The sequence below is a fragment of the Scyliorhinus torazame genome, chromosome 12, assembly GCF_047496885.1.
Source record: "Scyliorhinus torazame isolate Kashiwa2021f chromosome 12, sScyTor2.1, whole genome shotgun sequence".
Lineage (NCBI taxonomy): Eukaryota > Metazoa > Chordata > Chondrichthyes > Carcharhiniformes > Scyliorhinidae > Scyliorhinus > Scyliorhinus torazame.
This window is the reverse complement of record NC_092718.1, coordinates 88,688,527-88,714,956: the sequence shown is the minus strand read 5'-3', so window position 1 is coordinate 88,714,956 and position 26,430 is coordinate 88,688,527. Positions and strand designations below refer to the sequence as shown.

The following is a 26,430-nucleotide window of genomic DNA, read 5'->3' as shown; positions in this document are numbered from 1 at the left end:
CCACACCACCTGGGACACCCAAGCAGCAGCCCAGTTGCCCCAGAAGACACCTGCCAACGTGGACCCAGGTTGTAGGGCGGAAATCTCAGCAGGCCGCCTCCACTCCTGATGTACCGTCTGGAGAACCACCAAGGCGGAGCGTTAGGGCCCCAAGGCCAGAATGTTAGACATCAGTTAAGTTGACATAGGTGCAGGGCACAGATTAGTTATCGGGCTACGGCGTGTATATATATATATTTGTGCACATTAAACAACTGTTCACGCTGTTACAACCTGCCTTGGTGCTCTGTCAGATGGATGTGCGGGGTGGGCTGGTTGGCCAGAGGGGGGGGGGGCGTGGAGGGGGGGAATGGGTGAACATTATGGGTGGGCTGGGCGCCCCACCTTGCCCCCGATTGACCCCACCTCCACTCCCTCAGGGATCCGATGGCATGCAAGGATCACCCAGGTGGACAGTGTAAAGTGCTACCGTGGGCAGGAGTCAGACATTGCAAAATGATGCGGAGCACCAGAGCTCATCGCAGAACAGGTTGTGATCATCCTTCATCCCATGGGCCAGACACGCTGTTACTGCCAACCCAGGGCCCACACCCCCATAGTGCAGCAGTTATGTATCACGGATGGGGTCGCAGGCATGGGGGTGGCTGGGAATGAGGGGTTGTGGGGGCGGGATGCAGTTTCTGTGCCCCTGGCCTGAGCTCTGGTACTGCCACCCTGGCAGCCGGGCAATGGCCCTGTCAGTGCCACCCATGCACCCTGGGTGGCACTGCCAGCTTGCCTGTGTGGTACTGCCAGGGTGCCAGGCTGGCAATGCCAAGGTGCCTGTGTGCCAGGGGGAATGCCAACCTAGTATCCTGTCCTGTCCCTGACCACCCAGAGGTCTCTAATGGCCTGTGAGACCCCCCGGCGTGCCGTCACACCTGGTCAGTGTTTGTGGCAACCAGTGCTAAATGGTGCGTTGTCGAGGTCTCGCAGCTGTGGCCGTTGACTGTTGGGCGCTGGGTGACTGCCGAATGGCTCATTTAAATACGCTGGCAGTGTTCCAGATCACCTGGGCTGAGTGTGTCAGGTGACCTGTGAGTGGGTCGGTACCTGTCACGGACCCCAATTTGGGGCTCACAGGGGATTCACCCATTGTGCCCAGCTCAGCACCGGGCGCAACGTGGTGGCTGAATTGCACCCTGAATCGTTACAACAAATATAACTATCCTACCCTATTACATAGAACATAGAACATACAGTGCAGAAGGAGGCCATTCAGCTCATCACGTCTGCACCAACCCACTTAAGCACACACCTCCAGCCCACCTCGCAATCCAATAACCCCTCCCAACCCGTCAAAATGAAAAAGGAGGCATTTCTCAGGGCTAGAAGGCTGGGAACAGATGAAGCCTGTGTGGAATATAAGGAAAGTAGAAAGGAACTTAAGCCAGGCGTCAGGAGGGCTAGAAAGGGTCACGAAAAGCCATTGGCAAATAGGGTTCTAGGAAAATCCCAAGGCTTTTTACATGTACATAAAAAGCAAGAGGGTAGCCAGGGAAAGGGTTGGCCCACTGAAGGATAGGCAAGGGAATCTATGTGTGGAGCCAGAGGAAATGGGCGAGGTTCTAAATGAATACTTTGCATCAGTATTCACCAAAGAGAAGGAATTGGTGGATGTTGAGTCTGGAGAAGGGTGTGTCGATAGCCTGGGTCACATTGAGATCCAAAAAGACGAGGTGTTGGACGTCTTGAAAAATATTAAGGTAGATAAGTCCAAAGGGCCTGATGGGATCTACCCCAGAATACTGAAGGAGGCTAGAGAGGAAATTGCTGAGGCCTTGAAAGAAATCTTTGGATCCTCACTGTCTTCAGGTGATGTCCCGGAGGAATGGAGAATAGCCAATGTTGTTCCTTTGTTTAAGAAGGGTAGCAAGGGTAATCCAGGGAACTACAGACCGGTGAACCTTTCGTCATGGTAGGGAAATTACTGGAGAGAATTCTTCGAGACAGGATCTACTCCCATTTGGAAGCAAATGGGCGTATTAGTGGGAGGCAGCATGATTTTGTGAAGGGGAGGTCGTGTCTCACTAACTTGATACAGGTTTTCGAAGAGGTCACAAGATGATTGATGCAGGAAGGGCAGTGGATGTTGTCTATATGGACTTCAGTAAGGCCTTTGACAAGGTCCCTGATGGTAGACTGGTACAAAAGGTGAAGTCACACGGGATCAGGGGTGAGCTGGCAAGGTGGATACAGAACTGGCTGTGCCATAGGAAACAGAGAGTAGCAATGGAAGAGTGATTTTCTAATTGGAGGGCTGTGACTACTGGTGTTCCGCAGGGATCAGTGCTGGGACCTTTGCTGTTCGTAGTATATATAAATGATTTGGAGGAAAATGTAACTGGTCTGATTAGTAAGTTTGCAGACGACACAAAGGTTGGTGGAATTGCGGATAGCGATGAGGACTGTCAGAGGATACAGCAGGATTTAGATCGTTTGGAGACTTGGGCGGAGAGATGGCAGATGGAGTTTAATCAGGACAAATGTGAGGTAATACATTTTGGAAGGTCTAATGCAGGTAGGGAATATACAGTGAATGGTAGAACCCTCAAGAGTATTGAAAGTCAGAGAGATCTAGGTGTGCAGGTCCACAGGTCACTGAAAGGGGCAACACAGGTGGAGAAGATAGTCAAGAAGGCATACGGCATGCTTGCCTTCATTGGCCAGAGCATTGAGTATAAGAATTGGCAAGTCATGTTGCAGCTGTATAGAACCTTAGTTAGGCCACACTTGGAGTATAGTGTTCAATTCTGGTTGACACACTACCAGCGGATGTGGAGACTTTAGAGAGCGTGCAGAAGAGATTTACCAGGATGTTGCCTGTATGGAGGGCATTAGCTATGAGGAGCGGTTGAATAAACTCGGTTTGTTCTCACTGGAACGATAGAGGTTGAGGGGCGACCTGATAGAGGTTCACAAAATTATGAGGGGCATAGACAGAATGGATACTCAGAGGCTTTCCCCAGGGTAGAGGGGTCAATTACTAGGGGGCACAGGTTTAAGGTGTGAGGGGCAATGTTTAAAGGAGATGTACGAGGCAAGTTTTTTACACAGAGGGTAGTGGGTGCCTGGAACTCGCTGCCGGAGGAGGTGGTGGAAGCAGGGACGATAGTGACGTTTAAGGAGAATCTGGACAAATACATGAATAGGATGGGAGTAGAGGGATACGGACCCAGAAAGTGTAGGAGATTTTAGTTTAGACGGGCAGCATGGTTGGCACAGGCTTGGAGGGCCGAAGGGCCTGTTCCTGTGCTGTACTTTTCTTTGTTCTTTGTTCTAACCCCTTTGGACACTCAGGGCAATTTATCGTGGCAATCCACCTAACCCACACATCTTTGGACTGTGGGAGGAAACCGGAGACCCCGGATGAAACCCACGCAGACATGGGGAGAATGTGCAGACTCTGCACAGACAGTGACCCAGTGGGGTATCGGACCTGGGACCCTGGCGCTGTGAAGCTACATTGCTATCCACTTGTGCTACCGTGCTGTGTTTTAAAAAATATTTTTATTGGTATTTTCAATCTATACATGGTAACACTTTACGTTTAATATTTACAGCATGTGTGGTTCTCATGTACATATTGATTTTTTCAGTCTTGATGTGTCCCCCCTCCCCCAATTACCGCCACCCTCACCCCGATCCCTCTTTGGTATCCCCCTTTTCCGTTCAAGGGGTTCTGTCCCCGAGCTCCTGTTCTCCCCTTTCCCCCCTTCTCTTTATGTTTTCTGTTGCCTGTCTTGTGGGTTTTGGGGGAGGGAGTTTCAGCCCCTCCCCCCCCCCGTGCTTCTCCCTGTATTTCCCCTGAGTTTCCTCCTCTTGACGAATGTGATATAAAATAGTTACTTTAGAGATATTAGTTAATGTAATGTAGAAATAAGCCACTTTGATTCTGGCAGGTAGAGACAAAGGGATTTGAGACCGCATGGAAAAAGCAGGAAGAGGTGTGTCTATGAGAGTGATGCTGCATTGATAGGGGCCGGAGAAAGGGATTGGAAGTGAGCCAATCAGAATAGATCAAACAAGTCAGGAGGGACATAGGATGACCTATGGGTGTCGAGTATGTGAAACTTGATGCCATTTGAATGTATGAGTACTGATCTCTTTGTCTGGGGACTTCACTTAGTTCCCGGGACTGCAGACAGCAACATGTTGTCTGTATCACTGTGGACTAGGTAGCTTGCAAGCTGAATAAAATAACTTCTTTTTACTTGCAAATCCATCTCGACTTTTATTGAGGCCAGACTGACGGAGAAAGAGATTTGGAAATCAACACTCTCCTCCCCCCCCCCCCCCCACCCCCCCCCCCCCCCCCACTCCCCCACGAGTTGTGTGTTCCTGTCTGTCTTCTCCCATCTCTCACTTTTTCCCCTAATTGCCGTTGGTTTCGAACAGGCCTTGGAACAGGCCGACGAATTGTCCCCATGCTTTGACGAACCTTTCCTCCGACCCTCAGATGGTGCATTTGATCTTCTCTAAATAGAAAAATTCTACCAGCTAGTCTGCAGCTGTGGGTGGTGCTGCTGATCGCCAGCCGAGCAGGAATCTCCGGGGTGCGATGAGGGAAGCAACAGCTAGGGCGTCGACCCTCTTCCCCACATGTAGCTCTGGCTTTTCGGATACACCGAAGATTGCCACTCTTGCGACGACTCCTTCTTCACCCCCACAACCTTGGACATTGCCTTGGAGAAGGCTGTGCAGAACCTACAAGTTTGGGACAGACCGAAAACATGTGGGTGTGGTTGGCCGGGCCTCTCTGGCACCGTTCACATTTATCCTCCACATCCAGGAAGAACCTGTTCATTCAGGTTCTGGTCAGGTGTGCTCTGGGTACCACATTGAACTGCATGAGGCTCAGCCTTGCACAGGAGGAGTTGGAGTGGGCCCTGGTCAGTGCTTCATTCCAGAGTCCCCAGCCCACTTCTCGCCCTGTCCAGTAGCTGCCCATACATTTTCCCTCAGTTTCCCCCTTCCGTGTTTATCAGGTCCTCTAATAATGTGGTTCCCGGGCCCTGGGGTATCTTCCTGTCTCTTTGCGGAAGAAGTGCTTTACCTGGAAGTGTCTAAGTTCCTGTCCTGTCGGTAGTTTCAGCTCCTCCGCCACTTTTCTAGTCTGCCCCCCATGTAAAAGTCCCTGTCAGCGTCCCCCCATCCCTTCTCCATTTTTTGAAGGTGGTGTCTCGCATGGCGAGTGAGAATTTGTGGTTTCCGCAGATGGGGGCCCCTGGGGCACATCTCGGTCAGATCGAAATGTTGCCTCATCTGATTCCACATCCCTTTCATTTTTTTAATATAATAATCTTTATTGTCACAAGTAGGCTTACATTAACACTGCAATGATGTTGCTGTGAAAATAGGGGCTCAGGGGTTTAGCACAGTTTGATCAATAGCTGGCTTGCAATGCAGAACAATGCCAGCAGCGCGGGTTCAATTCCCGTACCGGCCTCCCCGAACAGGCGCCAGAATGAGGGGACTCGGGGCTTTTCACAGTAACTTCATTGAAGCCTACTTGTGACAATAAGTTATTATTATTATTAGTTGCCACATTCCGACGCCTGTTCGGGTACACTGAGGGAGAATTCAGAATGTCCAAATTACCTAACAGCACGTCTTTCAGGACTTGTGGGAGGAAACTGGAGCACCCGGAGGAAACACACAGACACGGGGAGAACGTGCAGACTCCACACAGACAGTGACGCAAGCCAAGAATCGAACCTGGGACCCTGGAGCTGTGAAGTGACTGTGCTAACCACTGCACTACCACTCTGCCTGCTGCAGATACATCTGTCCATGACAGTATCAGCAGAAGTGACCGCCGCACAGACCTTGTGGAGACAAAGTCCCATCTCCACATTGAGGATACCATCCATCGTTTTGTGTGGCATTACCACCATGCTAAATGGGATAGGTTTCGAACAGTCTAACAACACAAGACTGGGCGTCCATGAGGCACTGTGGGTCATCAGCAGCAGCAGAATTGTATTGACCACAATCTGCAACCTCGGGGCCCCGGCATATCCCCCACTCTACCATTACTACCAAGCCAGGATGCCAACCCTCGTTCAATGAAGAGAGCAGGAGAGCATGTCAGGAGCAACACCAGGCATACCAAAAATGAGGTGTCGACCCGGTGAAGCTACAACACAGGACTACTTGTGTGCCAAACCGCATTAGCAGCAAGGAATAGAGAAAGCGAAGCAATCCCACAAAAAAGCATCAGATCTAAGTTTTGCAGTTGTGCCACATCAGGCAATGAATGGTGGTGGACAATTAAACAACTCACTGGAGGAGGGGGCTCTGCAACTATCCCTATCCTCAATGATGGAGGAGCCCAGCACATATGTGCAAAAGACAAGGCTGAGGCATTTGCAACAAACTTCAGCCAGGAGGGCCGAGTGGATGATCCATCTCAGCCTCCTCCAGAAGTCTCCAGCATCAATTCTGTCAGTCTTCAGCCAATATAATTCACCCCACATGATATTAAGAAACAGCTGAAGGCACTGAATGCCGCAAAGGCTATGGGTCTGGATAATATTCCGGCAATAGTACTGAAGATTTGTGCTCCAGAACTTGCCGCACCCCTAGCCAAGCTGTTCCAGTACATCTACAACACTGGCATCTACCTGGCAATGTGGAAAATTGCCCAGGTGTGTCCTGTACACAAGAAACAGGACAAATCGAACCCAGGCAATTACCGTCCTATCAGTCTACTTTCCATCATCAGCAAAGTGATGGAAGGAGTCATCAACAGTACTATCAAGCAGCACTTACTCGGCAATAACATGCTCACGGACGCTCGGTCTGGGTTCTGCCAGGGTCACTCAACCCCGACCTCATTACACCCTTGGTTCATACATGGACAAAGTGGTGAATGTCAGAGGTGAGGTGAGAGTGACTGCCCTTGACATCAAGGCGGCATTTGACTGAGTTTGGCATCAAGGAGCACTGGTTAAACTGGAGTCAATGGGAATCAGGGAGAAAAATCTAAGCTGGTTGGAGTCATACCTGGCACAAAGGAAGATGGTTGTGGTCATCAAAGGTCAATCGTCTCAGCTCCAGGACATCACTGCAGGAGTTCCTGAGATGTGGAGATGCCGGCGTTGGACTGGGGTGAGCACAGTACGAAGTCTTAAAACACCAGGTTAAAGTCCAACAGGTTTGTTTCGATGTCACTAGTGACATCGAAACAAACCTGTTGGACTTTAACCTGGTGTTTTAAGACTTCGTACAGAGTTCCTGAGGGTAGTGTCCTTAGTGTCCTAAGCCCGACCATCTTCAGCTGCTTCATTAATAACCTGCCTTCCATCATAAGGTCAGAAGTGGGGATGTTTGCGGGGGACTGCACAATGCTCTGCCCCATTTGCGACTCCTGAGATAATGAAGCAGTCCGTGTCCAAATGCAGCAAGACCTGGACAATATCCAGGCTTGGGCTGACAAGTGGCAAGTTACATTTGCGCCACAGAAGTGTCAGGCAATGACCATCTCCTACAAGAGAGGATTTAACCATCGCCCCTTAACATTCAATGGCCAATTAACTTCCTGGGGCTACCATTAATCAAAAACTGAACAGGACTAGCCACATTAATACTGTGGCTACTAGGGCAGGCCAAAGGCTAGGAATCCTACAGCGAGTAACTCACCTCCTGACCCCCCAAAGCCTATCAACCATCTACAAGGCACAATTCAGGAGTGTAATGGATCCACTTGCATGGATGAGTGCAGCTCCAACAACACTCAAGAAGCTCGAATCTAGGACAAAGCAGCGTGCTTGATTGCTCCTCCTTCCACATACATTCAAACCCTCCACCATCGATGAACAGTGGTAGCCTTGCACTGCAGTAACTCAGCAAGGTTCCTTAGTTAGCACCTTTCAAACCCACAACCACTACCATCTAGGACAAGAGCAGCAGTTACCTGAAAACTCCACCACCTGAAGGTTCCCCTCCAAGTCACTCATCACCCTGACTTGGAAATATATTGCCATTCCTTTGCTGTCGCTGGGACAAAATTCTGGAACTCACTCCCGAACAGCACAGTAGGTGTACCTACACCTGAAGGAATGCAGCGGTTCAGGAAGGCAACTCACAACCACCTGCTGAAGGGCATCTAGGGATGGGCAATGACTGCTGGCCTATCCAGCATTGCCCACATCCCGTAAATGAATTTTTTAAAAAAGAGAAAAAGGTTCCATGTCCAAATGTGCCCTCTGAACAGGTCCATTTCCTTCACTAAAACTGATTAATAATAATCTTTGTTATTGTCACAAGTAGGCATACATTAACACTGCAATAAAGTTACTGTGAAAATCCCCCAGTTGCCACACTCCGGCGCCTGTTCGGGTACACTGAGGGAAATTTCAGAATGTCCAATTCACCTAACAAGCATGTCTTTTGGAACTTGTGGGAGGAAACCGGAGCACCCGGAGGAAACCCTCGCAGACACGGGGAGAACATGCAGACTCCGCACAGACAGAGACCCAAGCCGGGAATCGAACTCGGGTCCTTGGCGCTCTGAAGCAACAGTACTAACTACTGTGCTACCCATTGTTCAGCCTCCTGCCTCCAATGTACTCAGTTGGTAAACTATAGTGACGTTGATCTCACTGTGAGATGCATTTTGAGGTTGAGCTTGCGCAGCGACACTCCCCCCGCCATTCCACGCCACTGAGCTAATGGAGTCACATCTGAATGAAATTGTATTGCTAGCTCGGCTTTCAGCCATTTTGTGTCCTTTCTGATATTAGTAATTCTTAGGTTATAAAATCACATGCATTTTTTATACACATTCTATTTCTACAAATTGCCTCTTATACAGGTATCTAAGCTAATGTGTACCTTTTGTCTAAAATCCTTCTTTCTAAATCTGACTTCAACAGGGATCAAGTATGTTTTTCCTTCAAGAAGCACAGCAGCACCAGTTTGTGGGTAAACACAGGTCAGGACTTTTCCCCTGTCAAATTCTCTATTGCTCCGTAAATGCCCTCCCCACCCAGACATTGTGTCATCTCATCAAATCCACCCGCCCAATAAATTCTTCCTGCCCTGAGGAGCTGGATTGATTACTTTGCACATGTGCAGCTCATCATTAGCACAACGTTCTCTTTCTACAGAGTAAATATTTATCTGATTTTCAAAACTGTATTTTCTACTTTCAGTCTCTTTGTTGGAGTCTTCATTTGCTGACCCCAAAATCTTCCCAGTGAAAGCAACTGTGGAATAAATCAGAAAAAGAGTTTTATTCCTTGAAAGGTTCGTTCTTGGTTCAGGAGTAGATGGGAATATTTAGATGACATTGCAAGACACAGTGCATTAATCTGACTAGAATTATTATTGTAGAGGTCACAATATGAGCAGAAAATATCTCTTCCTCATTACCAAAAAACGTCAATTATTCAAAATAGAAATGTAATTTATACGCCCAATTTATCCTTTTACAATTCAAAATACAATCAAATGAGATTAGTTTTAATCCTCACAACAGAAAATTATTGCAAATTAATGTTCCTATTTGGAGAAGAGGAAGATCAATTCTGAAATTAATTTTCTTCTAATTTATCAATTTACATTTTTCAATACATTTAAAAAATGTTATTTTAAATTATTTGTTAACGTGCTATTTTATTTTCTGACTATCAATTATTATTTCCTGCTCTTGGTATTTCTTTATCACATTTAAACTGTTCCTGTGAATGATTTAAGGTTGAATCTGGCTTTAATTATTCTAACTTTTTGCTTTGAGTTCTAATCCCGCAGAATTTGAGCTAAAAGTTGGACATTATTTCCAATGACCTCTCCCTTGCGCACAACCAGCCCAGCGCCCCCAGCCGGCCCAGCGCGCCTCCTGCAACCTGGATGCCGACTTGATTTGAAGTCCGGACCTCTCTCTCGTCGGCCTGGAAGGGAGACACGTGAATCGCGCTCCACCAATCGGAGCGCCTCTATCTGACGGTTGAGCGGTGCCTCGAGCGCCGGCAGGTGGAGAGTGCGCGCGCAGCACGTGCCCAGAGGCGGGGCGCGAGGGCTTCACAAAAAGGCGCCAAAAAGAGGGAAGCGCGAGGCTGGATCCGTACTTCAGGGAGGGACCGGGGATATAAATAGAGGCGGAGCCGCCGGACGATCGTCAGAAAGGGGGAGGCTGGAGGAGGGAGAGGGAGGAGTGAGGAGAGGGAGTGAGAGTGTGAGGAGGGAGAGGAGTGAGGAGGGAGTGTGAGGAGTGAGGAGGGAGAGGGAGGAGGGAGGCTGGGCGGAGATATTGAACAGAGTGTGGCTGAGGGAGAAGATCATTTTAAATTCAGAGGAGATACTGAGGAATTGGAACTCAAACACATGACTGAGGAGAGCTTCAGTTAAAATTTAAAGTGATATAATTCAAAGAAATATTTTTGATATTTCATCATTCACTTCAGTAAATAAAAGGAATTTAAATTTCCTGAGGGAGAACGAGCTGCCACGTTTACGTTCACTGAGAAAGAGACTGAGGTGGTGTTAGTCTGAGGGAAAGTCAGAAGAAAAGACAGCTTCAGATATTAGTACCAGAAACATTATAAACTGCTGCCGGTAGGAGAGTATTTAACTGAGATTGTACTTCAATTCACACTGTGAGGGAACAAGAAAAGGGAGAAACAATAGACCCGGCACACAGCCACTGAAAAGACTGAGGGATAGACCAGGACACAGAAATTTGAGGGAAAAGTCGAGTGAATAAGGTGCCCGACCTGAGGAAGGAGATGGGTAAAGCTAAGAGTGACGGGACAGATAGTGGAGAGGGAAGGACCGTGTCTGAACAGAGGAAATCCGAGGTAAGATCATGGCAGATTTGAAATGGAAACCAGATAGAAAATGCTGGGTCCGGGTATTTATTGCAGCTTCAGATGGGGAAGGTTCAGCTGGTCAGTCACATTATTACTGTCAGTACGGAGTGGGTGAGCTCCCCAAATTGTCAGTGGGATGACAAATAATGTCAGAGAGACCATTTGCTCCATCTAGCTGATCCTCTCTGGAATTATTCAAAATCCTTATCGAAATGTCATAAATTATTTGATTTCATTTTCTTGCCATTATCTGATCCAGGTGACTCCTTCAGTTCCTGATCATTCTTTCTGCGTCCTTAATTCTGAATTTCTCTTTTCCCATGTTTATCCCAGTCTTGTTATTAGAATGTAATTAACTGCATTGCCATGAATCTGTCTTCTATTTTTCCCAGGGTAGAGGGGTCAATTACTAGGGGTCATAGGTTTAAGGTGTGAGGGGCAAGGTTTAGAGGAGATATACAAGGCAAGTTTTTTACACAGGGTAGTGGGTGCCTGGAATTCACTGTTGGAGGAGGTGTTGGAAGCAGGGACAATAGTGACGCTTAAGGGGCATCTTGACAAATACATGAATAGGATGGGAATAGAGGGATATGGACCTGGAAGTGCAGAAGATTTTAGTTTAGATGGGCAGAATGGTCGGCACAGGCTTGGAGGGCGGAAGGACCTGTTCCTGTGCTGTACTTTTCTTTGTTCTATTCCATTTGTTAGTTTTTCTCTGATCGGAAGAGGAGTGAACTTGCCTGGATATGAGGGGTGATGTGATCGAGGTGGTGCCTCTTAGGCTTGTCCAGCTTTGTTTCTAGTGCATCATAGCTCAAAGATCACAGGTGGGATACTCAGTTTCAGAAGCTAAGTGTTGATTTCAGGATTGAATTGGCAGATTTCAACGACAAGTAAATTGCGTCGGTCCCAGAGCAATTCATGATCCATTCATGGGCTAGCACCAATGCCACATGGAACAAGATTGATTCCATTGAACAATGGTGTCCGATTCGCCGGCATCGGGATTGTCACTTGAGAGGCTGACAAGCTGCATCCGCTTATCAGCACTCCCCTCCCCACACACACTCATCCCAGCCAATAAGATTGCAGCACAAAGAGCGGCACCCGGTTTGCAGACGTCGAGCTGGAGATTCTGCTGGATGTCGTGAAGGAAAGGCAGGCCACCCTGTTCCCTGGGGTAGGAAGGAGGCTACCACCTATTCCGCACACCAGGCCTGGGTGCAGGTGGTAGAGGCCGTGAACGCCATGGGGTCAGTCCCTGAGACGAAGGACAGCATCGGGCAACAAAGTTGGGCCCTGCTGGGTTGCAGTTTCCTGTGGCATGAACCCCCCCACACCACCCTATGTTTCATGTCTTGTGTTTTGCCGGGTTTCATGGCGACTAGGCAGTCATTTCTGGTGTCCCCCAACCCCAAGCAGATTCCAGCATCGAGGAGGCAAATGGCAGTGACGCAGACCCCAAATTCCAGACCGAGACATCCCGGTGCACCCATCTGTGGAACTACACTGAATTCCTGCCACAGCTGTCATTAACACCGTCCAAAATCCCAGAGACACCCAACTCAGTTGGACAAATTAGTGAAAAGGTTTTCTGGGGCACTATTTGGCACACACCATACACGTGCTGCAGTCCACCAAGTGGAGGTAGGAACTCCTGAGGGGGTGGATGGTCAGGCGGCCCGACCCTAATGTCTAGCTGCCGTCCAGATGGGTCTCAGGCTTCTGGAAAGGGCTATCCTATCAATAATAGAGATGCAGGCACAAAGCCAGGGACTACAGCCACCATCCAGTGGCTGCAGGTGCAGTTGAAGTAGTCCAATCCGCAGGAAGAGGAAGCCGTGCCGACAATGCGTGCCACTCCGGCCAAAACTAAACGGGCAGAATCCGCGATGGAGGCCTTGGGGGTGAAGGTATCATCCAGGGGTGAGGATGTCCATGGCCTGGGGCACTCTGTGCGGGCAGTGGCCGAGGCATAGGACAGGGTTGCCCTGTCACAGGCAGCTATGTACCATGGCCACCTGCACACTGCACCACACCAATTGGGACACCCGAGCGACTGCCGGGCCAATCCCGGCCAAAGGGGACCATGTCACATGGTGGGATTCGCAGCAGGCCGCCTCTACTACTCATGGGGAACCACCGAGACATAGCGTTAGAGCCTGTCAGGCCAGAAAGTTAATCATTAGTTAAGTTGGCACGGATCATAGAATCATAGAATTTACAGTGCAGAAGGAGGCCATTCGGCCCATCGAGTCTGCACCGGCTCTTGGAAAGAGCACCCTACCCAAGGTACACACCTCCACCCTATCCCCATAACCCAGTAACCCCACCCAACACTAAGGGCAATTTTGGACACTAAGGGCAATTTATCATGGCCAATCCACCTAACCTGCACATCTTTGGACTGTGGGAGGAAACCGGAGCACCCGGAGGAAACCCACGCACACACGGGGAGGATGTGCAGACTCCGCACAGACAGTGACCCAAGCTGGAATCGAACCTGGGACCCTGGAGCTGTGAAGCAATTGTGCTATCCACAATGCTACCGTGCTGCCCATAGATGCAGCACATAGGATTGTGTTAGGGGTTAGGGCACAGACTTGGCCATAAATGTTCACCCTTGCACAAACTTATCAATTTGCCTCGTCACTCTGTCAGAAGGATGTGAAGGATGGGCTGATTTGAGATGGGGGTTGGGGGGGGAGATGTGTGGTCGCTCACCGTCGCGGTACCCAGCCCAACCCCAACCCCTCAACTGCCCCCCACCACCACCCCAAGGGTTTGATGGGACCGTGTGATGGAATGGTCAGCTCGCAAGTAGGCCTGCTACTGTGGACAAGAATCAGATGTTGTCGAACGATGCAGATCACCAGAGTTTCTCACGGGGCGGGTCATCATCATCCTCCACCCCATGGACCAGACCCGCTGTTAGTGCCAACCCAGGGCCCATATCTGTGAGGCAGGTAGCAATCAATGGGGAGGTTGCACGGCGGACAGGGAGGGTAGACATGAGAGTGAGTGCTGGTTAGGGGTGTGGGTGAAACAGATTTGTATGCCTCCGGCCACGTCCCCATGTCAGTCAACCTGGAGGCGATTAGCGCGTCGGGCGCATACATTGTACGTCCTCCTGTGCCTGCCCGGGCCACACTCCCTGCCCATCCTGGCCCCCCTCTGTATCCTCCTCATCGAACGAGGCCTGGCGTACACCGTCTTCCTTCTCCAGCATGTCTCCCCTCTGCTGTGCGATGTTGTGGGGGATGTAGAGGTCACCAAGATATGGGAGACTGTTGTGTTATTCTGGAGGACCCCTCCAGAGCGGCCTGGGCACCCGACGCACTGCTCGATTATGATGGCTTCATGGGCATCGTTGTAGCGGGTCTACGCTTTGGGCTGGTGTCTCCAGATAGGCGTCATGAACCATGACCGTAGCAGGTAGCCCCTGTCACCTAGCAGCCAATCCCTCACCCGCGTGTGTGCCTCAAAGTTGTCAGGAACCGTTGAGTGTCAGAATGAAGGTGTCATGCACACTGCCTGGGTATTGGATGCAGATCATGGTCACACACCAGCTGTTCGTTCAACGAGTGGTGGCCTGCCAGCGGGTGGCAGCTGGCTGTGGGTGGGGGGGGGGCTTGGTGGGGTGGATGAAGGGGTCGGTATGTGGGGTGGGAGGGTCGGTGCATTCATATGGCCAGTGTCACCCTGCGCAGCCACGTTGCGCACCAAGATGGCTGCCTTACAGGCCGCGGCAATGGTGAGCTGTGCCTAGACACCGCCCCAGTCCCTTGCGGAGCACCCCAACGGCACAGCCCATCTGCTGGTCATCCTCCGCTACTTCCCCCAGCCTTGGCAGAGGGCCCCCCCTCACAGCCAGTCATGCCAGCGGCAGGTCCGGAAGCCCATGGTCGAGTTCCCCCCCTCTCCCTTGCTTCATTGTACGCCCTGATCAGCTGTGGCCACAGGTCCGCCCCAGACTTTTTATAGAACTTGACCGTCAAGCTCGGGGTCTTCCCTGCCTGCATCGCCATCATACTCTCGATCACCTCCCTCAACCCAATTGGGGCCCCCAGCCCCACCTCTACTTTGAGAAACTCCAGCCAATCCAGAAAGAGCTGCATCGCCTCCTCCCCCGGGACTCCGACTCATATAACCTTTTATAAAACGTCTTAAACACCCCATTCAGCTCCTCTGAGTCCATCGCTACCGTATCATCCCTCAGTCTACCAATCTCCCTCACTGCCTCTTGCTTTCTCAACTGATAGGCCAACATCATGCTCGCCTCCTCCTTGTACTCATAAACTGGCTCTCCGTAACTGCCCACCGCCTTCCCCATGGAAACTAGCTTAAACTCCTCTGTCTCTCCTTCAACAGTCCTGCCTCCAGTGCCTCCGAGCATCTCCTGCCCACCCTCAAGATCTCGTCCACCAGTCTTGCCCTCTCTATTCGTTCCGTTTTCTCCTCATGCGCCAAATTGATATAAACTCCCCCCTAACCACTGCCTTGAGTGCCTCCCACAGGATGGTAGCCGTGACCTCCCCCGTATCATTTCACTCCACGGAACCCCGAATGGCAGTTCGCACATCTCAGCCGCCAACAACCCCACATCCAGCCTTCATTGCGGGCGCTGCCCGCCCCTTCCCAGGCCATGCGCCGATCCACCCAATGCAGCGAGTGGTCAGAAGCCACAATTGGCAAATACTCGCAAGTCGACCCCTGCCCCCCAATAGCGTCGTATCTCGCCCAAAAAATAAATCCGATAGTACACCCGGGTATGAAAACTCCTTTGCTCTGGGCCTCCCATACCTCCACGGGTCCCCACCCTACCTCCATGAGCTCCATAAACCCCCTCAGCTCCTTTGCCAGTGCTGACACCCACAACGACTTGGGACTCGACTGTTCGAAGCTCAGATTCATAACCTATTTAAAATCCCCCTTCCCGCCATAATCAGCCAATGCGAGTCCAAGTCAGGAATCTTCCCAAAAACACCCTCCTAAAATCCATGCTATTGCAATTTGGGGCACAGACGTTTACCAGAACCACCAGCAATCCCTCCAACGACCCCCCAACCCCCACCTTGCTGGCCCGGGATTGGCCACAATACTTCCCACCTCGAACGCTACCCGCTTGTTAACCAACACTGCTCCCCCTAGTCTTTATATCCATCCCCAAATGGAACACCTGCCCCACTGGCACCATCGATAACACACGAGGCGAGACGTAGAGAACTCAATCGAGGCTTTATTGAGCAGACTTGTTCCCCAGCAACTCAGTTACAGAATGCGGCTGCTGGGAGAAACCGGGTTCTTATACCCCGCCTTTCTGGGTGGAGCCCAGTCGGCGGCAGATCCAATCAGGACCCAGTACCTGTCCACCAATAGCCCCTCGACATCATGGTGTACCGTATTACCCCTAATACATACCACCACACCCACCCATCCCTTTCTCGGCCTAGTCTGGTCCCCTATCTTCAGGTGCGTCTCCTGCAAAAAAGCCAGGTCCGCCTTCAAAGTCCTCAAGTGCGTGAACACACGCGACCATTTAATCGGCCCATTGAACCCCCTCATGTTCCACGAGACCAGCATGGTAGGGGTGCTCCCAGCCACCTTCCCCTGCCGATTAGCCATGCCCTTTCTTGCGCCACTGGTCCACGTCACGCGATCCACCAGGCCCACCCTTGGATGTCCACCATCATCGACCTCTTTGAAACTGCGATACACCAACCACACCCATGTCAGCACCCTTCCCCCACCCGCAAACAAAGAAACAACTCGCTCCCCCGTGCCTTCCTCCTGGCAACCCCTTCACTCCCCTCCCATTAACTAGTCTGCCCAGCTAGCATGGTAGCCCTCGCCCAAGGCCTTCCATCATCCTACCTCCCTCCAATTCTCCTCCCCACCCAACCAGCCCAACCATCCATATCTAAAGAGAAACAAAAGGCACATTCACCATCGTTGCTCCCCCATCAAAACCTGCCCCAAAACACTCACCACCAAACACTTTAACAAGCAACCAAATACTCCAACAAAGTTCATTGTCCTCACACTGCCCCCAGTTCATTGCCCCTCATAAATTTCATCGCCTCCTCTGGCATGTCGAAATACCACTCTTGCTTCTGGAAAGTCACCCAGAGGCGGATTGGGTACAGTACCACGAACTTCACCCCCTTTTTAAAGAGGGCAACCGACATCAGGTCAAACCCAGTCCTCTTTGTTTTGTTATGCTCTTGACGTAGCATAAGCTGCTTCCTTGATGTATACTCTGACAAAGGAAGGTTCAGACTTGGAGATAGCTTTAATACATTTATTAAACTATTAACAATTCTCCTACTTGGTTTCGACTCTCCTGTTAATCCTGCTATAGCTACTCAGACTAACTAATCAGTCTGCTACAATCCACGTGGTGGGTGTGATGTGTTTCAATCAACCCTGTCTGTACTCACTAAGTGTCTCCACTGGAAAGAGAAAGATCATGTGTGCTGTGTCCTTAAAAATGGGTAGCCGCCTTGTGGTAGTGTCACCTGTGTGTGTGTCTTGACTGCCCATTGGTCGTGTCCTATCTTACTGACCTATTGGTTGAATGTCTGTGTGTCATGATGTCTCTGGTGCTCCCTCTAGTGTTTATCTAGTCTTAATGTATTTGCATTAACCCCTTGTGTATTTACAGTGATGCATATAACCACTCCTCTTCATCAGATCTGCACCTAAGTCCTGGTACACCCGCAACTCGTTTCCTTCCCATATTCATTTCCTGGTCTACCTCTTGCATCAAAGGGTCTTCTTGTCCAGAAAACGGTGCAACCGCACCACCATCATTCTTGACGGCTCGCCTGTCTGCAGCCACCTCCTCAGTGCTCTATGCGCCTGCTCCACCTCCAGAGGCCAATCAAAGGCCCCCCCTCCGTCAACTTCTCCAACACCTTTGCCCCATCCACTGGGGCCACCGCACGTTCAATGCCTTCAGGCATCCTGAAAATTCTTAGGTTTTTCCTTCCAGAGCGATTCTCCAAATCTTCCACCTTCTCCCTCAAGTTTTTCTGGCACTCCCGCATCACTCCTATCTCAGCCACCAATGAGGCCATCTGTACCTTGTGCTCCCCCACTGCCTCCTCCACATCCTGATCGCCAGATCCTGGTACTACAGTCTCTGCTCCCACCCGCTGAATCGCAGACCTCAGCGATTCCACCACCTTGACTAGGTCTTCCAGGGCCTCTTTCCTCTACTGCCAAAATTTATCATTTCAGAACTCCACCAACTGCTCTATCAACCACTGAGTAGGCAGCGCAGCCCTCCTGGCCCTCCGCCATATTTCCTTGTGGTGCACCACAAAATCTCTCCTGCTCCAACAGCACTTTCTTTCTCGTGGCGTTCTTCACCTGCGTATCTCCTTCCCCAGGCACTCCTGTACCCTCTGCCCTCTAATACCTTGCCCTTCGGGCAGCGAAAAGACAAAATAAATCTTGCTGGAGAGGGAGCCACCAAATGTGCGACCACTCACTCCATGGCTGCCACCGGACGTCTCTGTTCTCGATTTTTGAAACCACAAGTGAAACTCGCCGTCGGTAATGCCTCCTGGCGGTGGCATAGCATCACGGAGGTCGCGAAGAATACTGGATCGAACCCATCAATGATATACCAACGACATTTACTGTATGTGTGAGGTGGAATGCATTGATGCCGCTGTCGAGAAGTGGCATTCTGTTGGGCGCCTGGCACTGGCCACGATTTTCGGCTCATGAGCGATTCTCCACCCAATAGCATTTCCCGATTTTGGTATCGTTGGACCGAGAATTCCGCCCCACATGGGCAATAAACTCACCATCCTGACATTGCAGGCGCAATTTTCCGGCCTTGCGGGAGAGAAATGACGGGAGAGGCCAAAAACGAGAACCGTGCCACGCGCCAAACAGTTTGTGATGCAACCAGCCCCCTCCCGTAGGCGAAATTGGGATCTTGCTGTAGCGTGCTGAGAAACCAATTATCACCACTTAAGCCCTACTTCCATACAATTATCGGGAGTCACCCTTATCCAACACCCTCCTGTGATTCATCGGCCTCCCCAGCAAGTGGTCATGCTGGTGCCGATTAGTAGTCCTTTTTAAAAACGTGACCCTGGCAGAAGAGCTCCTGTGGGGAGCCGAGACGGTGTGTATCCATCTTTGCTCAGAGGCAATGAGTCTGGGGGCGCTGGGCTTGCCGCTCCAGTGCTCGGCGGGGGGCCTGGGGGTCATCGGGTGAGGGGAGAAACCCTGACTTAGGGTGGTGGACTTCCCGCAGGGATGGACCGCCATGGGAGGGTGTGACTTGGGGGTGGGGGAGGAGGACGACACCCAGTCATCGCATCTCTTAACCATGCCTCAGGATCTTGCCAGGGCTCAAGCGGGACCTGTACAGAATCTCACAGGCCACAGCCCACAGGTGTATCCGACATGTCACAGATGCCCTGTTTGCTCGGTGGGAAAACTACATCAACTTCGACATGAACCAAGCCCAACAGGATGCCCGGGCAGCAGGATTTGCTGCCATTGCCAGGACACCCCAAGTCGAGGGGGTAGTGGATGGTGCGCATATTTCTCTGCGCTCACTTGCCTATCTGGGAGCGTCCTATGTTAACAGAAAGGGGTTCCACTCCCTGAACACACAGCTTTTGTGCAACCACCACATGAAGATCATGCATGTGTGTGCACGCTTCCCAGGGAGTGTGCACGCTAGTTACATCGAAGATCATCCCGGCCCTCTTCGACGACCACTCCAGGATGTGTGGCTGGGGGATAAGGGGTAGCTGCTGAAGACCTGGCTAATGACGCCAATATGGAGGCTGGAGACCAAAGCGGAGACCCAGTACAATGAGGCTGTAGTGATATCATAGTTGTGTTGTAATTCACTGACTGAATCTTATACATAAATGAATGTTGGAGTCAGGTGACCTCAGACTGACGAGGGAGCTGGGAGAGAGATAGTGGTTTGTGCATGTTAATACTGTTATTCATGTGTTTTGTATATATTTGACCCATAGTTAATGTTAATAAATCGTTTATAGCTTTAGCTACAAGTGTTCTTGTAATATAAAATAGGCCATCCAACAAGAACATTACAGAGGCCCATGCGGTCACCCGGACTGTGATTGAGCTGTGGATCGGGCTCCTCGAGATGCGGTTCCGAAGCTTTGACTGCTCCAGTGGTGCACTCCAATACATACCCCCAGAGGGTCGCATTCTTTGTGGAGGCTGCTGCGCCCTTCAGAACCTCGTGCAGCAGCAGGGAGATGAGATGGAGGTTGGTGATGAGGAACATGTGGCCACCTCCGAGTACGAGGATGATGAGGCGATGCTGGACCAGCAGGGGCTGGAGGATGAGCCCAGGAACCAACTGGAGGACCATCCAAGGATAAGCGGCAGCAGCGAGTGTCTAGCAAGCCCAGAGGGCTATGGGAGCCCTCATACCCGCCCGATTTAGGCTGGGACCCAGCTGTGGCCTGGGATCCAGCAGATGTCTGACTGCTGCCTCGCCTGGGGGTTTCTGCCTCCACCTGATGTACAGCAGCAGCTGTGTGGCGCTCACCAGAGTGTGCCCCAATAGCCTGACCACTAATATTCCCCACTGAGGTGTGTGTATCTGTGCTGGTGGAGTGTGTGGATGACAGATGTGGCGTTTCGATCACGGCATCCTCGAAGCTCTCGGAGGTAGTCTCCTGGGAGGCTGGATGGGCTGGCGCCATCGGTTGTAGGACCTGCAGGAGAACAGACATGTAGTCAGTGGGAGGGTTGGGTCAGTCAGTAAGGCAATAACAACTCACGTGACAGGTCCACCAGATGGGGCCTGATGTTTCCTCACCTTAGCAGCTTCCGCCTACCTCCGAGTCGGTGACCGCCCTGTCCACAGCCACCCCTGTCATCTCAAGGATCGGTTCCTCAAAGGTGGTGAGGATTCTTGAGTCTGGCACCACCCAACCAATCTGGGCCCTCGCCCAGAGGTTTTGCGAGAGTTTTTCCTGAGGAGTCACAGAGAGGGCATCATTAGCCACACATGTGGTTCACAGTGGTGGGAGGGTGGATGTGAAGGGAGGGTTGGGAGGGGGGATGAATGGAGCGAGGAGTGAAGGGAGGGTTCAAAGCCGAATGGTGAGTTGTCAGGGGAAGATTGTCTACTCACTCGTGCTGCACGGTCTAGGTTGTTGACCTTTTTCAGGACTGGAAGCCAGTCCTCCTGGTCACATTCCTGGAGCTTCCAACTGCCTCCACCTCGTCCCAGGCAAGCCTTCATTTGCGGCGAAAATCCCATGAGGCCTCTTTAAGTGGACATATTAACGTTGAATAGTATTGCTGGCCTCGCTGGGCCTGGTTCCAGCTCGCTACCACACTTAGAAATCTTTCCGGTGAATCGCACCTTGAATTGTTTGGTAGAGAGGCTGTTCTTTATGAGTCCTCTACCACTGATTATAGTACCAGTCCATTCTAGTGGAGGGTATTCTAGAAATCCACCGATGGCAGAGCTGACGGATTGGCTAATCTTACATTTATGGAACTTGTGTTTGTGAACATTACTGATTCAGTGCCTGGATGTATTAACAATCCGAATCATCTTACATTTCCAGATTACAGACAAGTTTAAAGACATTGCCGCTCATTTTTCCAAAGGTGAATGGGCAGAATTAAGTGAATGGGAAAAGACCCGTTATAAGAACGTGAAGCGAAACTATGAGGCCATGCTTGCAATAGGTCTGTACAAAATCAATGTTTTTTTCCCTTTCCACATTTCTCACTTTTCCTGAAAACTTACATATCCACTGGCACGGTATTCATCTAATATTACAGCCAAGTGGATAATCGCCTAAGAGATCTGAGATTTTCATTGGGGTTCTCCATTTCAGCACTGCTGACACACATCAGGAACGTATACCGAGGAATTAATCATCATCGGCCTGTGAGTGCCTGAATGTTAATTAATGGCTGTGAAATAACTGGCTGAAGTTCCCAACGTGCCTTCCTCCTGTGCATTAGGAATGATGCAGTGAAAAATCTTGAGTGTTAGCAGTAATGTGATGTGGGAGATGGTGAAGAAGATGCTTGCTCGTCTGACGAGCAAATTGGATGAAATCTGGAATTAAATTTAATGATAACCATTAAACCATTGTTTTTTAAAAAATGACCCCTATTGGATCACTAATGTTCTTTTGGGGGAACAAATCTGCTACCTGCCTGCCTGCGACTCCAGACGTGCAGCAATGTGTTTGACTCTGAACTGTCCCCTCAAATGGCCTAGAGCGGTGTTTTTCAATCATTTTTTCGAGCGACCCACGTTTACAGAAAGGTCGACTATCGCGGCCCACATCACATTCACAAAAGATTCTCCATAATTACTGTTAAAACGTCACACTCGTTGTTGGCACTTCTGAATGTTTATTGAATGTAAATTTGTAAATTGTAATACACTGTAATGCAGTGAGAATTTACCTCGAGAGAAAACGGCAAACCTGGTCAGGCGATATTTGGGAATCCTTTTGTTGACCCTTCTACACCATCCGACAGCCCATCCGTGGGTTGCGATCCCATTTTTGAAAATCGCTAGCCGAGATTGCCATTCAATTTAATTAGAGATGGGCAATGAATGTTGGCCCAGCCGGTCATGTCCAGTGATAATTTTTAAAAAAGTAAAGAGAACAGTGCTATTCTATTTCACTTGATGTTGAGATGAGTGGAATTGGATGAAAAATAGTGTTTGAAGCTTTCCTCCCTCCCTCCTCATGATAGATGCTGGCTGATCTGGGGGTTGTTTGCAGCATTTCCTGTTCTGATTTCAAATTCTGTTTGTTCATTTTCCCCCAAAGTACTCTTCCTATTGTATCAGTGTGTCTTTCCCCAACGCTGCGCGCTAAGCCACTAAACCTAACTCAGGAATAAAAATTATGTTTTGGAATAATGGAGATGAACTGTGCATCTCAGATGTCATTATTACCCTGCCTTTCCCTTGGACCTGCGAGTGACCACCAGCTGTCACAGATCTAAAACTTCTTTCTTTTGACTCTACAATTTTTGCAGGATTGAATGTACCAAAGCCAGCATTCATGTCAAGACATGGCAGGAGGCATCAACCCCGTGTGGATGAATCTAGTGATTCAGATGAAGATTGGGCACCGAAACGTCTTGTGAAAAATCCACCACGTAAATTGAATATCTTTCCTTCATTAAAATATTTAAAGCACTTTTTGATGAGGGCAGCATGGTAGCACAGTGGGTAACACTGTTGCTTCACAGCTCCAGGATGCCCAGTTCGATTCCCGGCTTGGGTCACTGTCGGTGTGGAGTCTGCATGTTCTCCCCGTGTCTGCGTGTGTTTTCGCCGGGTGCTCCGGTTTCCTCCCATGATCCCGAAAGATGTGCTGTTCGGTAATCTGGACATTCTGATTTCTCCCTCTGTTTACCCGAACAGGCGCCGGCATGTGGCAACTTGGGGCTTTTCACAGTAACTTCATTGCATGTTGATGTATGCCGACTTGTGACAATAAAGATTATTTTTTTAAAAATAACCCTGATTACCTTTGTGTTTTGGAGAGTTGGAAGATAAGGAAATTGAATGATATTTGTCTTAACTTGTCTTTATAACTCTTTCACTTTCATTCAGCGTCAGTTGATTGTCTTTGTGTCTTCATGTGATTTTAAATAAATAAATTTCGAGTACCCAATTATTTTTTTTTAATTAAGGGGCAATTTAGTGTGGCCAATCCACCGAGCCTGCATATCTTTGAGTTGTGGGGGCGAAACACACGCAAACAAGGGGAGAATGTGTAAACTCCACATGGATCTGTCTTCATGTGAATTGAACATCATTTCCCAGAGTGGGACTGGAGCTCTGGACCATTCGATAAATGCCTGATGCTAACTTATGTGTATATTCTTTTGCTGAGACAAAAGAATCAATATATTCAGCAAAAAACAGAAAATGAGAAGAGGTGATATACACTGATGGGGATTGTAACTGGAAAACAACATAAAAGAAACTTAAATAACTAAACCAAAATATAATTTCCAGGGGTGATGATACACCCCAGCCCCCGAGGCATCCACCGATCCCAGAAGGCCTGGAAAATCCTTATGAATATGTAGACATATAAAACTAATGTCGACTTTATTTTTCGAATTTTTAGTAGCATTTATGTTTTGATTTTATTTTGAACTACAAAATGCCATTTTTGGAATTGCCTTCCTGCTCAAATATGAAAAGCTGAAATATGAGACAACAGAAATCTAAAACATCATTGTCATTATTTTCAAGAGATGAGAAACTTAAAGCCACCTTTAAAGAATGAAGATACCAAGAAGCCAAAGAAAGACAGTATCAAAAAGGTAATTGAGTGTGGACAGAAATTCTTACAAACCAAATATATCAAATGGAAACAGACTGCTCGATATTCACTCAACAGGCCTGTCAGCATCTGAAAGATATAGAGCTGCAGGGTCCCACCCGTAACGTTAACCAGCCTTTCTCCTTCAGACTGAAATTTACCTCTCCGTATTTTCAGCGTTCACGGCCTTCATTTTTAAAATATTAGTTCAGGGGGAATGATCGGCTAGCCCATCCATAATTGTCTTTGAGAGGGAGGTGGTGTGCTCCCTTATTGGACTGCTGCTATCCATGTGATGTAGGTTCACCCACACTGCTGTTAGGGAGGGAGTACCTGGACCCAGTGGTTTTTCCTGGGTGATCAGATGATGGCTATTGTGTCTGTGATGTTGCTTCCTGCAGTGCTCATGCACAGTGTCCAACCATCAAGGTCTGATTGGGATGCCATGCAATTGCCTCCAGATGCTACATTGCATGCCTACCCACGGGAATCTCCTTTGGAGATGGTGTTTCATTTTATATCTGTTACTTGTCTGCTTAGAATCCCTGGGAACTTGATTGTATTTTTATTTAGACTCCTGACCTGCATTTTGTCATATTTGAATTTCATGACCTGGGCTTGATTTAATGGCCACGTTGTGCTTGAGCGAGAGCGCAGTGAGGTCATTAGATCATGGGAGAGGCCAAAATCGAGAACCACATGGGCACCGATCGGTTTGCGATCTATCCGGCCTGCTCCCGTTGACAAAATCAGGATCCCACCGTGGCGTGGCGAGAAACCAATAATCAAAACTTAAGGCTAATCTCCATACAATTAATGTGAATGACTCCTATCTGACGGCCCCCGTGACCTAACCGCCTCCACAGCAAGCGGTCACGCGGGCGCTGATTAATACACCTTTTTAAAAATGTGAAGCTGGCGGAATGGCTGGTGCGAGGTGGCGAGAAAACACCTTCACTCCTGGACCATGAGCCTGAGGGCACTGGTGTTGCTTCCTGTTGCTGGGGTTGGCAGATATGATTGGGGTGGGCCGCCACCATTAGAGTGGATCGCCCCTCGGTGGGGTGGGGAGGGGGGTGGGTGTCTCAGCGCCAGTGGGTCCTCCATGCCACCCCCTGGATTGTGTGTGCCTGTTACATGGACAACCCCAGGCCCTGCCTGTCTGTCTCACTGACCACCCATAGCTCCCACTGACCGTGGAGCAGTCTGGCCATGTGGTTGAAGGCCACTGCTAATAGGAACTTGGCAATTGTAGTTAGGCGTGCACGTTAAAACTCCCAAGTGCCAGAGGTGTCATATGTCTTGGGTGTAACTTGTTTAATGCTGTCCATATTGTGTTCTTTTGTTGCTAATTTTAGGATGGTTGGTGTAATGTTCATAAAGACCACGAATAGCTTTTAAATTGAACAAAGCTATAGATTTATTCACACTACTTTATTAGATTCAACACTTCTATATGATACCCAGTTGGTAATAAACATATAATCTACACGCATCTACTACTAATCTCTACACTGTTACATTAACTAGGATCTGCTTTCACTCACACTATCCGTCAGTCTGTCCTCTCGCTTTCTCTTCAACCTCTCACCCACAAGGCTTAGCATCAATGCCTTATATAGTTCTACATCTAGCTCCCTCTAATGGTTGATTTGGACATAACATTAACCCTTACAGTTCTTTACATTTATGATAACGTCACACATATGTGTCCCCAATTGCCCCTAGCCCTGATGGTGCCATCCCACCTTCCCCACCCCTGCCGACACCTTCCCCACCTCTTTCACCCTTTACCCCCTCACCCTTTTCCAGGGCCCTCTCAGTGATCCTCGACCTGTTTAGCCTTCCATGCTCTACCGTTGCGTCTAGGTGTGTCCCCAGGATGCACATCAGAGTTGAAGGCAGCCTTCTGTCTACCGCGTCCCGTAACCTACCGTTGGGGGCCCTAGGGTCGGTTTCGGCCCCGCTGGGATGAGCGTCGGGAAGCTCGTGACAGTTCCTGCTCGCTACCACACTTAGAAAATATTCCATTAATTCGAGCCCACTGTAAATTAACAGTTCTTAATGTGCTTGATGGATGAATCCTCCCAAAATCTGTGAGCAGTTTGGAATATCTGCAAATTAGTTAGACGATGGACGTTAACTTTGTTTCCATGAGGCTGCACAGCAGCGTTCACAAGGACAAACTCAATGATCACTGCTACATCACTGAAATCTCAAAGTTGCTGGGCTGAACC

At 49.5% G+C, this 26,430-nt stretch overlaps 2 protein-coding genes across 2 annotated transcripts in view; both read left to right on the top strand.

Annotated features, from left to right (window-relative positions):
- The window catches only part of LOC140387078 (histone-lysine N-methyltransferase PRDM9-like), a 200,959-nt gene extending 191,697 nt beyond the window's left edge, over window positions 1-9,262 (top strand). Inside the window, exon 12 of the mRNA XM_072470088.1 lies at window positions 9,198-9,262. Within this exon, the coding sequence (XP_072326189.1) occupies window positions 9,198-9,262 (65 nt within the window). The remainder of the gene's footprint in view (window positions 1-9,197) is intronic.
- Window positions 9,263-10,283: 1,021 nt separating this feature from the next.
- On the top strand, window positions 10,284-25,587 carry LOC140387076 (histone-lysine N-methyltransferase PRDM7-like). The gene is made up of 5 exons (XM_072470087.1): window positions 10,284-10,841; window positions 21,446-21,569; window positions 22,890-23,012; window positions 24,124-24,194; window positions 25,552-25,587. The coding sequence occupies exons 1-5, from the start codon at window positions 10,770-10,772 to the stop codon at window positions 25,585-25,587; spliced, it is 426 nt and encodes a 141-aa protein (XP_072326188.1). The 5' UTR covers window positions 10,284-10,769.
- The last annotated feature ends 843 nt before the right edge of the window (window positions 25,588-26,430 follow it).

What these genes read in the sequence shown, in the direction of transcription:
- LOC140387076 (XM_072470087.1), top strand. Translation starts at nt 10,770, where the DNA reads ATGGGTAAAGCTAAGAGTGACGGGACAGATAGTGGAGAGGGAAGGACC. An exon ending in CTGAACAGAGGAAATCCGAG is followed by an intron (nt 10,842 to 21,445) that starts GTAAGATCATGG and finishes TTACATTTCCAG; the next exon opens with ATTACAGACAAGTTTAAAGA. An exon ending in AGAAAGACAGTATCAAAAAG is followed by an intron (nt 24,195 to 25,551) that starts GTAATTGAGTGT and finishes TGCTAATTTTAG; the next exon opens with GATGGTTGGTGTAATGTTCA.